Source organism: Geospiza fortis, unplaced genomic scaffold (genome assembly GCF_000277835.1).
Source record: "Geospiza fortis unplaced genomic scaffold, GeoFor_1.0 scaffold163, whole genome shotgun sequence".
In the NCBI taxonomy this organism is placed as follows: domain Eukaryota; kingdom Metazoa; phylum Chordata; class Aves; order Passeriformes; family Thraupidae; genus Geospiza; species Geospiza fortis.
In genome coordinates, this window is record NW_005054401.1 from 2355661 (window position 1) to 2367943 (window position 12283).

The window sequence follows — 12283 nt, forward strand, 5'->3', positions numbered from 1 at the left end:
GTCAAAAGCATTTAGGAACCAGATCAGAAGCAGCAACCAGAAAGAGACTGTTTTCCAGCCAGGCTTCCTCTGCAGTGCTATGACTAACTGGTACTTTGAGTTGGCTTCCCCCAGGGTAAAAACAAAAAAAAATGGAACCATGGCAAAGTAGTGGAAACGAAAGAGCAGCAGAACTGGGTCACATTGACCCCCAAGTCAGAACAGTTTATCCAGTGGTAGAACTGCAATCTCTGACGAGGTACTTCCAAACAACCACAGCTAGGGAGAACGCACACACCAGCCCTGGCTTTCGGTTAGCTCAGCCCTGGCATAATTTAACAACTGTCTACAAAATTACTGCATTGTTAACTGCCACATAAATAAATCAATGGGACAAAAAAACAATAGAGGAAGTCAAGATACACAATAAATTACATTTCTATAAATTTGATGACCACATGTTACTTGACAGGACCCTTCCAAGCAGTCATTCTTGTGGTAGTAGTTAATGTTATGAAGTCAACTCATTAACAACCATCAGTCCTACAATATCAAATATTTCTACAATGTAAACTGAGAATACACTACTCTCAATTTTCCCCATTTGCTTTCTGAGTTAACCCTTCAAAAGACTTGGCTGAACACGATGTTGATAGAGAGTTTTTATTCCAAGTCTTTACTGCCAAGCATAATTTTCAGTTTAAGGATACTTTCACAATATGCCACAGGATATGGAGGACATTTAGGGAACTAGAAGACAAGCTGACATGTATACAGAAACCAAGACCTTATAACAAAGTACACTGCAATATCCTGCTTCTGTAGAAAAACAGTGAACCAAATGGGCAATTACAATCCCTTAAAATCAGTACATTTTAATTTTGGAAGATACTGACAATGGGTACACATCATGTTCAGTAAGGACTGGGCAAGAGATACTAAATTACTATTTCAAAATTAAATTCCATGAATGACAGAGGCAGTTAAAACAACGGCAGTGGAGGGGGATATTATCTTTGTCAGCAACAATAACTAGACATAAAGAGCAACTGGCCAAAGTTATTAAATTAGGAAATCACTTAATTTTTTTCCTTACTGCTTCCCCTATGAAGAGAAATAATATTATGAAAATATATTTCTAAATATAAAGGTTTCATTATTCAAGTAAAAGCAATTTCATGTATTCAACAGTAGATCTGGACAAAAAGCAAAACAATAAAACCATCACTTAAAAAAAATAAGATATGATCACATTTTACAGTATCCATGTTATAATACATGATATAATTAATACAGGGGACTCTATGAAGGAAATGCAAAAGGCCCCAGTTTGTATTTCTCTATAAAAACTGTTCAGATTATTAATGTAAATTACTAGGTTTTGCTAAATTGTATTTATATGCTAGGCATATAAATAATATAAATGCCTATATTTAAAAGCTGCACCATTAGAATTCCTAACTGAGGTTATAGGCAAAATCTCTAAGCTCAAGCATGTTCTTTAACCTGACAGGTAGGCTTTTGCACCCAAGAATTCACATGAACCTCTAGCTGCCATCTACCAACACTACCTGCTAGCAGAAATTGATTTTTGCAGGATGGCAGCAGTGCTGGCTATACTCCCACCATGTCACCTATTTTAAAAGATGATCCCTGCCTCTGGCAGTTTATCCCACTAACATGCAGGAAGAGAAAAGGAATGAAGACAGGTTCAGAAATCAAGCCAACTGTGAGATAAACTCACACTGAAGCACTTCACCTCAACACAGCACTTGGGAGGAGAAAAAAAATTGCACCAGTAGCATTCTGCTAGGTACACTCATTGTCCCTCATATGCAGCAGAAGGGTATAAATGTTCATGTGGCAAAACATCTCAAAGACTGGCAGGCAGATATAAACATCAGATTCAAGGAAAATCAGACTGCCATAAAAATTAAGGAAAAATGTTAATTACTCCACCTTTATATACTGCACAAGGCTAGAAAAATGCCAGCCCATGTTCTTTCACATATTTTAATTTTTCAAGCACAGCTATGATAGTGAGTGATAAAAATTAAATCCAAAATATTATTGTAATGAGTAATGAAAATAAAAGTAACACAATATCAATATTTATATTTTATGTTATTTATTTACAATCCAGTATGTTACATAGTTAAGAAGTACCACAGAGATATTCTGGGATTAGATGCAACTGTCCTACTGGGTCGTAAACAAAAGGTGTCTGGAAAGCATGCTAGGAATGGGACAAAACAAGAGGACCAGCAAGTAATGTTAAATCTAGAAACTATTGTTTACTGCCTATAAAAATCTGAGACAAGTATTCATTCATATATAGAGAAAGGATAGAAAACAGCATGAATACTCTACACAGAGACATTAACATAAACATTAAAAATTAATACATACTGATGAAACACTTAAGAACCTTTTTTTTATGCTTGTTTGGTTCCAGCAGCATTCTCTACATATTTAAATATGAGGAGAAATGTTAAGTAAACAGACATATTTTTGAAGAGTTTACTTAAAAAAACACTGCACAAGACATATCCAGTAAAAAACACAGCTTTTCATTTATAAAATTCTGTAAATTATATTTCATGCACAGAAGGAACAGACTCTAGACATAAATACAAAGGCAGGTAACACAAATTACCCTTCCTTCATGTCCAAAAAAGCACTGATAAGCCCAGTTCCTCTCACACCCTCACCTATGTTTAGGTACCTCACCTGAGGTGTTTACAGTCACCTCACAGGCTGTACCTCTTTCTCCTCACACTATCAAGAGACCTTGAATGAATATTGATTCTTGTCTTGGCTGACAACAACTGCCTAAACTATACAGGATGATACATAGGCACCAATTAAATTATTCTTTCTCTGAATAAAACTATAAATATATCTATAGACATATATAAATGATTCCACAGTCTACAGCTGGCATATGAATATTCCTTCTGCTTCTGTTTACAAATACATACATACAGAAATATGCACACATTCAAATACAGATGGCTGGTATGGTGTCATATTTCAATATCCTCAAGGAACAACAATTCTAACAAAAAAATACTCTCAAAACTATTCAAACTCTGGGTACAGCTTAAATAATCTACAATTCTTGCATTCACTCTCAGAAAAATCTGTACTAAATTAGTAATAATTTCATAACTGAACTCCTGCTTTGACAAATAGTAACCAGCTGTTGGAAAATAACATTTCCCAGAACGAAAAGAAAATAGCTAATTTAAAGATAAATTACAACTTAAACAAGAATAACTACTTAAGCAGTCTGCAAAGAACTTACTTCTCAATGAAAGGGGCCAACTAGATGCATCACCAGGAAGCAGCAACTCTATCAGTAAACAATTAACAAAATAAAGCTAGCAATAAAAATTAACTTAGACAAAATAATTAATGTCTTACTTTACACAACACTTACAGGAAGGTTTTAAACACTGCAAAACACTCTCTGCACTTTTTTAATTCTGTAGAAAGGTTATGAGGCCTGAAAAAAATCCATACATTCTGACTAATATGAGAGAAGCTGTAACAGGCTTTCTCCAAAAAACAAAGGTACAAAGTCTGTACTTGTTCAGTCTTTTCTGCTTCAGCTCATGTGTTCTGCATGCAGGACTTCCAGCTTACACACCCTTTGTCTCTTTAGTGAGCATATGATGTGTACAGCATTCCCAAGGAAGTGTAACAGTTAGGAAGTTTTATATAGACACAATATAGACAGTAATGCTAAACACTGAAAAACTTTAAAATGTGATCAGGTACTTTGATTAGAACTCATGACAGTTTTAATCAAGCCCCTATTTGCAGTGTATAATTTGACTTACAGTGTGAAATCTACTTACGTTCTCTGCATTTTTGCATGACTGACCCAAGAAAACTCTCAATCAAATAATTACTGATGCTAAAACTTTTCATTTTGTCTGCAGAACACTGGTATTGGTAATTCACGCTGAAGGATGTAAGCATTATATATAATAGCTAATTGTACCTGGTATGCAAATTACATCCAAACTCATACTAAACAGTTATTTTCAGCCTACAAGGAACAGTAGGCATGAGTACTTACTACATACTTCAGGTCTCATTATAAGCATTTTCCAGCAATTTCTCCTACACCTAATCATAAAAATCCAAACTCTGTAGGGCTTTTAGATTATTCTTATGATAGAGTCAACATTGCCAATACACTGTAACAGCAGCCTAACAGAAACTTAGACTTTATTCTTGAAGCCAGACACTAAAATTCATAGACTCTTAGATTATCTACTGAATCAATCCTTTTAATTTTTTAAATTTAAAACACATCTTTGCTTTAAATGAGATCAGTTAGCAGAGATGGTAAGAAGGCAGTGCAGTTTTTAAAATTTGTTTCCTCACCCGAAGTATTCCACCAAAGATACCTGTACTGGTGAATCAAAATTTAAAAACTCACAGGAACTACCTTCTGTATTCTGAATGTATCTGAACTTTTAATGGGATATAGCTACAAAAAGGCCAAGACTGGAATGAAACTCTAGAGATCATCTAATCCAATCAGCTCCTCAAAGCAGGGTCAGCTAAAGGAGGTTGCTCAGGCTCCTGTCCACAGTATCAACACGGATGGACAATCCACACCATTCCCCATCAGTCTGCCAGCTCCCAGGAACCATGCCCTGCTGTCAAAACCTTTCAAGCACAGTTGCAGATTCTTTGTGATGGTATCAATCAGCTCTGGCAGCACTCCAAGAAGGACCCCATCAGGTACCATGAACTTCTCTACATCAGGTTTATCTAAACATTTTAGTCTGACTCACAAAGGGTAAGTCTTCCTTGAGCCAGACTTTCCCTGTAGTCAGTTGGACCTGGGGTTCCTGAATGAAACACAGTAAGGATCAAGTCAAAGGAGACAGTGAGTGCTCGTTCTGCATCCTTTGTCACTAGATTCTCCACCCCCTCCAGTAGAAGACCCAGACTTTTCCTTGTTTTCCTTCTGTTGCTGATACATCTGTACAAGCCTTTCTTCTTGCTGCCCTTCACATCCCTCCCCAGATTCAACTCCACACAGGCTGTGGCTTTGCTAACTTCATCCCTGCCCCTGCATGCCGAGACAGAATCTCTGTGGTCTGACTGGGTCACACAACTCTGCCCTCACCTCTTGTAAATTTCCATTTTAGATCTGGATTTTGTCAGGAGCTTCCTACATATCCACATAGCACTCTATTCACCTTTTCATTATTTCATCAGGAAAAACTACTACTGAGTTTAGGGGAGAAAACCTGAAACAAATGATACCTGCTCTCCCTGGATCCCTCTTCTCTCAAACACAATCTCTTTTTTCTAGGCTACTCTGTAATGTAACTCAGCTGATTAAACTGATGAAATGTTTTTGCCAAAGATCTTCTGGGAAACCTCTTTATTAACATGGTATTATATAAGTAACATCAGCTTTATTGACTGAAACTTGAAAAGCAATTTCAACACAATGATGTCTATCCTTTGCCATCTTAGTTGCATCAAAATGAATTAGTAATATAATCTGAAAACAATTTTATTATTCATAACTAATTTTTAATCAAGTACTTACCATAATCTAAACCGAAAACACATGGGTAAATGGAACAAATGCAACTGCTAAAATCGGCTCCACCTGATAGACATGTTTTTTCAGTAAACACTTGACTTACCACTACATTAAGCATACTTTCTAAAGGTGTGTGCCTCATCATCTGACTAACTAGAATATCTAGTGAGGAAAACAAAGTCAATTATAGTGTATGTAGCTAAAGAATCACTAACTACACATCTGGGAGTCATGCTGGCATTCACATCAGAGAAAAAATCTCAGCTGCTAAAATGTGGAAAAAATGACCCTTCAGAAAAGTTCCGTTCTTTTCAATAGATTAGAAAATTAAGCAATTCTAAAAAATTAATCCCTCTAGAAAAGTAAACAGTTTCATGAAAATTGGCCTGCTACCTGGTCTAGTCACTGCACTTTGATATGTCCTTGTTTAATTTGCTGTTGCAAAAGCTAAGGGAAATAAAAAGTAAAATATTATTAATCAGTCTAATCTAGACACCAAGTGATAAAGTAAAAGAAGTTTTTTTTTTAATATAGGGGAAGCTCTAATGTAGGAGTGTTCCAGCTGAAAACATGACCTTCCCAATCAAGATGGAAATTTTTACTCTTTTTTAGCACAATAAACATCATCAGAAGCGAGAGCAGTATTAACTTGTATTTGGCAAAACTGGAAAAAAAACCCCACAAATCACTGAGAATTTAAACCCGGCAGAGTCTACATCGAACAGAAATCCTGCACCTCTTCAGGACACATAGAGAAGAGTTCTATCGCCACTTACTGGGCAGCTACAGAAGTTTGAGGTTTGAGAACAGCACAGGGACGGTTGCAGAGCTACTGCACAGACAGGCAACTCAGTCACACTGAGGACACAAGACTGACACAAGCTTTTCTTCCAGCTTTTAGCTCTCACATGCCATGTATTTAAGTACATCATACTTCACTGTTTACCTGCACCTCAACCATTTCTTAACCGTGTGGCCAGAGCCAAAGGCTTTCCTCCCTCCCAGTCAAGTAACATGCAATTGCAAATTGCTGTGTTAAAAATACTAAGGCAGAACATGTGAAGTTACACTGGATTTAAAACAGTGTAGGACAACCAACACAAAAAAAAAATGGATTGGGGTTGCTGGGTTTTGATATTGCTTTCAGTTGTCTTTTTTTTTAACTCCAGTGTATGTGAGCACATCCATACTTGGCGTCTTAAGATGGATAATTCACCAGTATTTCAAGTTTCCTATAAGGAAAAAAATTGTCCTCTAAAATATTCTCCATACTTCCTACCAACAGACAATATTCTGTTTATAGAAATCACAAAATACCCTGTAGGAGGGGATCCACAGGGATCATCAAAGGCCACCTCCTTGCCCTGCACATGACAGCCTAAAGAATAGCCCCATGTGCCTGCTCCCAAAAGACTGTGTGTATGTTTGTACATATTTGTTTCCCTGCTCCTTCTCACATATCAAAAGAGCACACAAATGTGATACTTCTTCCACACATCTGCCTCTTCTTGCTGCTCTGACAAGATCATCAATTTACAAGCCGTCTTCAATACTGCCTACTTATCAAATTTCTAGGTCAGAGTCTCCTTAACAGTGTTTTTCACAGTAACACTCCCACTGTGATGATCAACTTAGTTTAACACATTTTTCTGGTAATCCAGAAATCTTTCCTAATCTTTCTTCCATCCCACAAAAAATGCAAAATATGGATCATAAACTATCGTCTTCATCACTGTTTTTCTTCTGTTTGTCTGTCTCGGTTTATCAAGGTCATGCACACATACATTGCAGCAGGTACAAATACTCTTCAAACAGTTCCACGAAAGCTGAAAACCCACAGAGGGTTTTCACCACTTCCCAAACATTCCCCCACTGCCACTCACAAAAGTGGCAAGTAAAGCAAGCAAATAGCACAGGCTGCATAAATTCTGGCGCCTGAGAATCTCATTCATTACTCCCTCCCCCAGAGAAGCACTGAGAACCCAACTTACAAACACCAAACAGTGAGATCTCACTTTTCCACACAAACAGGCTTATGGCGTACACAGAGACTAACAAAACCACGGCGGGGCTTGTAACACCATCACCACTTCCCCTTACCCAAAAAGTAAGCTGATCAGATTAATAAAACATAAATGTGGTAATGACTATTTTAGCTAAGTAATAGTGGGCCTGCTTTTAAAAATTCATCATATCAATTTCTGCCATGCACGTTACCTCAGAGTCTCTCCACCATAGGAAATTAATTTATTACTTCCATTCTTTCTTTTTTTTTGCCCCCTGCTTCTTCACAAGTTTTTCTTCTAGGATCCCCTTCACAAGTAACACCAACCAAGAACCAATCTTTGTTACTTTCTAGTGCTAGGTCTTTGCTTTTCTTCTAGAATGATACACAATCCAACCCAGATATTTTTTCAACCATTAGCACATTCTGATATTTCAGGACACAATCCACCTAAAGTATATAATTATTTACACGAGTCTGCTTTTGCTGTACAAATGCGTATTTCAAGAAATAAACCTATGTGGTCTAGGCCTGAACATAATCACAGCAACCAGTTTCTGTCAGAAAGAGTAAAACCTATGTGATTTTTTTTTAAAGAGAAAATCTGTCTGAAAGTTATGTGCCCCAACAGCACCATCACTGCCTGAACTGTAGAGTGTGCTGGAGTAACTGATGGAAACTGAAAGTTCAAGTGGGAATTTCTGTTGAGCCTCAGATATGAACGCTGACTTCCTTAGCATACCTGTTGTAAGCCATTGAGAGTTTCTCAGTAGTTCTTATAAGCACTTCTGATGAGAGACAGTCCTCCCTAAATTCACAGAAAATGCTTACATTGCTACCTACGGATGGGTGAAGCTTTTGTATGGTTTTCTAACTGACACATAATGGAGAACTCAGTTTTTAAGACCAAGTGAAGATATCAAAAGCATAAAAAATTACCTGCTGTTCAGTATGCCCCCAACCTAAACCATATCTACAAGAGAATATCTGCCACTCTCTCTGTCAAGAGACTTACTGCACTTTAAAAAATACACCAAAAAAATCAAAAAAGAACATAGAGAAAAGATATACAGCATCCAAAAGAAAATACAAGGAAGCCATATGTATAACTGAAGACAGAAATTAAAAAAAATCAATCTGTTTAATATAGGTAAGGACAGGATGTATTAAAGATACAAGAGTTGATAAAAATATTTAGCAATCTCTGTATTCCTAAAAGGACAGAATAGATCTACCTTATGTAGAGCAATCTATGATTTATTTCTGGTGTTAAAAAGAGAGATGTTAATTGACTACTAACTTGCACATTCTGTGTTTTCAATTATTAATATTAATGTAACCCACTTATGCAACTACTGCATGAAATCTATTGATTTAATACAATGGAAGGATGCTTAAAACTTATTAAGTTTAACTTGGTTTTAATTTAAACTCAACTTTAAAAGGCTTCAAAATTTTATTCAGAAATTACAGGCCTCAGGAACACAAAAGAATCAACTGAAGTCACTCACTAAACAGTGTCACTATTTCAGTGACCACTTAAAAGAGGGAATTGTATTTAAATATTTGAAAATAAGCCTTTTCTCAAAGAGATTTTGTATTTGTTCATTACTCTTTTTAAAATCAGACCAACCATACTCACAGTATGTTTATTATGATATGTATTCTATACATATATTTTTATAAGTTTATCGTAATATAATATATATACATTATATTATTATAAACTTGCCTGCATTAAACTTCCAAGTTGCCTTCTCTTCCACATTGCCCAGGGAACCCTTTTTAGCATAATACCTCTTAAGACAAAAAGTTTAACAGCACAGGAGCACCTACTGACATCTTAGTAATATTTCTACCAGGAAAATAGTATCTCTGATCTGGGACAATAAAGATACTCTTAAAAGTAAAGAAAGGATAAAAATTCATGTGTCAAACAATTCTGAAGATTTTAAAGGGACTATTCTCAGAACTGTTTCTTCTCCCCCCAGTGAAGATCTGGCCAAATTATCTACTTGATGCACAATTTACAGTCCACCTCTCCCTCTTCTAACACATCTCGACTCCAAAAGGGCTTTCTGTTTGAAGCACAAGAAGACAATAGAACCACTCTTGCAATATCCTTCCAGAACTGGCAAACTTCCAGTACTCAGAGGGCACTCACAGCAGTTCTCTGTACCTGACTTCACAAAGCACTAGGCAGACTAACAGTGCATTAGCTGCTTGGCAGTATTTGCCTGGGCACTGTGCACAGGACGATAGGCTTACTCTCAGTAAGGGAAAAAAGACATTTTCAAGAGTGGCTAAAGTGTTACTTATGGTATGGCTTATCACTCTGCATCCTATTTACCCTTTCAGCTTTCAGATCCAGTCACTTTTTCATCTTTTGACCACTGTAATCACAGAATCACTAGGTTGGAAGAGAGCTTCAAGATCATTGAGTCCAACCCATGCCCCAACACCTCAACTAAACCATGGCACCGAGTGCCACATCCAATCTTTTTTTAAACACATCCAGGGATGGTGAGTCCACCAACTCCTCAGGTAGACCATTCCAGAACTTTATCACTCCATAAAAAACTTTTTCCTAACATCCAACCTATATTTCCTTTGGTGCAGCTTAAGACTGTGTCCTCTGGGTCTGTCAGTTGCTGCCTGGAGAAAGAGACCAACCCCACCTGACTACAGCCATCTTTCAGGAAGTTTTAGAGGGTGATAAGGTCACCTCTGAGTCTCCTCTTCTCCAGGCCAGCTGGATGCAGCACCATTCACCACCACCGTCTGGGCCCAGCCATCCAGCCAGTTCCTAACCCAGCCAAGAGTGCTCCTGTCCAAGCCGTGGGTTGCAGCTTTTCCAGGAGTGTGCTGTGGGAGACAGTGTCAAAGGCCTTGCTGAAGTCCAAATAGACAACATCCACAGCCTTTCCTGCATCTACCAGGCAGGTCATCTGGTCATAAAAAGAGACCAGGTTGGTCAAACACAGCCTGCCTCTCCTAAACCCAGGCTGGCTGGGTCTGATACCCTGGCAATCCCTTAAGTGCTGCATGATCACACTCAATATAAACTGTTCCATCACCTTACCAGCTACTGAGATAAGGCCAACTGGTCTATAATTACCAGGATCCTCCTTCCAACCCTTTTTTGCGAACGGGCATCACACTGGCCAGCTTTCAGACATTTGGAACCTCACCAGTGAGCCAGGACTGTTGGTAAATGATGGAGAGTGGCTTTGCAAGCTCATCTGCCAGCTCTCTCATCACCCTGGGATGGATCTCATCTGGGCCCATAGATTTATGAACATCCAAACAGCTGAGCAGTTCCCTGACTGCCTCCTCCTGGATAACAGGGGGGCCAATCTGCTCCCTGAAACCATCTACCAGCCCAGGAGGACAGCTGTCCTGAGGACAAGCTGTCTTCCCATTAAGGACTGAGGAAAAGAAGCTGTTAAGCACCTCTGCCTTCTCCTCACCTGCAGTTGCAAAGTTCCCTCCCACATCCACTAGAGAACAAAGAATGGTTATTATCCTTCCTTTTTGCCATTAATATATTTGTAAAAACTTTTTTTATTATCCTTTACAAAAGCTGCCAAATTAAATTCAAACTGGGCTTTGACCTCCCTAATTTTTTTTTCTACATGCCCTAGCAAGCCCCTTAAATACTTCCTGGGAGAGAGACCTGACCCTCCTTCCAAAAATGGTATTTTTATATATATTTTTATTCCTAAGTTCCCATCCAGGCTGGACGTTTGCCTCATCGACTCATCTTTCAGCACAAAGTGACAGTCTGTTCCTGTGCCCTCAAGATCTCTGTTTTGAAGCACGCCCATCTTCCCTGAACTCCTTTGTTTTTAAGGGCTGCTTCCCAAGGAACTCTCTGAATAAGTCTCCTAAATAGGCCAAACTTTGAGTTCCAGAAATCCAATGCAATAGTCTTATTGATGTTCCTTCTGATTTCACCAAATATAGAGAACTCTATAATCTCATGACCACTATGCCCCAAGTGGCAATCTTTGCTGTTGTTGTTGTTCTGAGAACATGCAGAGATAAGGTGGAATATATACTTTGTTTCACAGCTGATAACATCACGAAATACAAAAACTTATTTAGTACCAGACAGTAAAGGCAAAATGAAAGAAATTATTACTTGTCAAATTATGGAAACTATCAATGCAGATACTAGGAAATTACTAGTGTTTAGAGAAGGGACTAAAACATCATGAAGCAACTTTTCAGTCAATGAAAAAAGAGTAAGACAACATTAGTACCTCTTATTTTCAGCCAAATTTGCACCTTCATCCTTGAGCTCTTTACTTTTCCTTACACAATCTTCTAAGAGAACTTCCTTTCTCCTCTTAGCTGCGAGCACCCAGGTAGCATCATCATCGTCACCCAGATCCTCGTCATCCGCAGCTTCTGCTTCGAACTGCTGAGAAGTAGCTTTTGAGACCTTCTCACCAATCTTTCTCTTCCACCCAAAAGAAGCCATCTGGAGAGCTAGGAAAAATGCATTTTAAATACTTAGGTAATTTTGCTTTTAAGTACACAGCAGGACAATCACCCCTCGCCCCTCTCGAACCGAAAGCAGTAACACAGCGCGGCACTCCCCACACACAATTTACCCGACCGGCTGCACTGAGCTGTCCCTGAGGCACGCAGGGCCCGGAGGTACCGGGCGCTGCCGCGGCCGCCTCTCCCGGCTGGGGGCGCCGCGCCCCGCG

At 38.4% G+C, this 12283-nt stretch overlaps 1 protein-coding gene across 1 annotated transcript in view; it reads right to left on the reverse strand.

The window, feature by feature from the left end:
- Positions 1–12272, reverse strand: part of TTC33 (tetratricopeptide repeat domain 33) — a 42690-nt gene extending 30418 nt beyond the window's left edge. Inside the window, exons 1-2 of the mRNA XM_031061150.1 lie at positions 12185–12272; positions 11831–12059 (exon numbers count right to left, since the gene is read on the reverse strand). Of these exons, the coding sequence (XP_030917010.1) occupies positions 11831–12051 (221 nt within the window). The 5' untranslated portion in view covers positions 12052–12059; positions 12185–12272. The remainder of the gene's footprint in view (positions 1–11830; positions 12060–12184) is intronic.
- Positions 12273–12283: the final 11 nt, after the last annotated feature.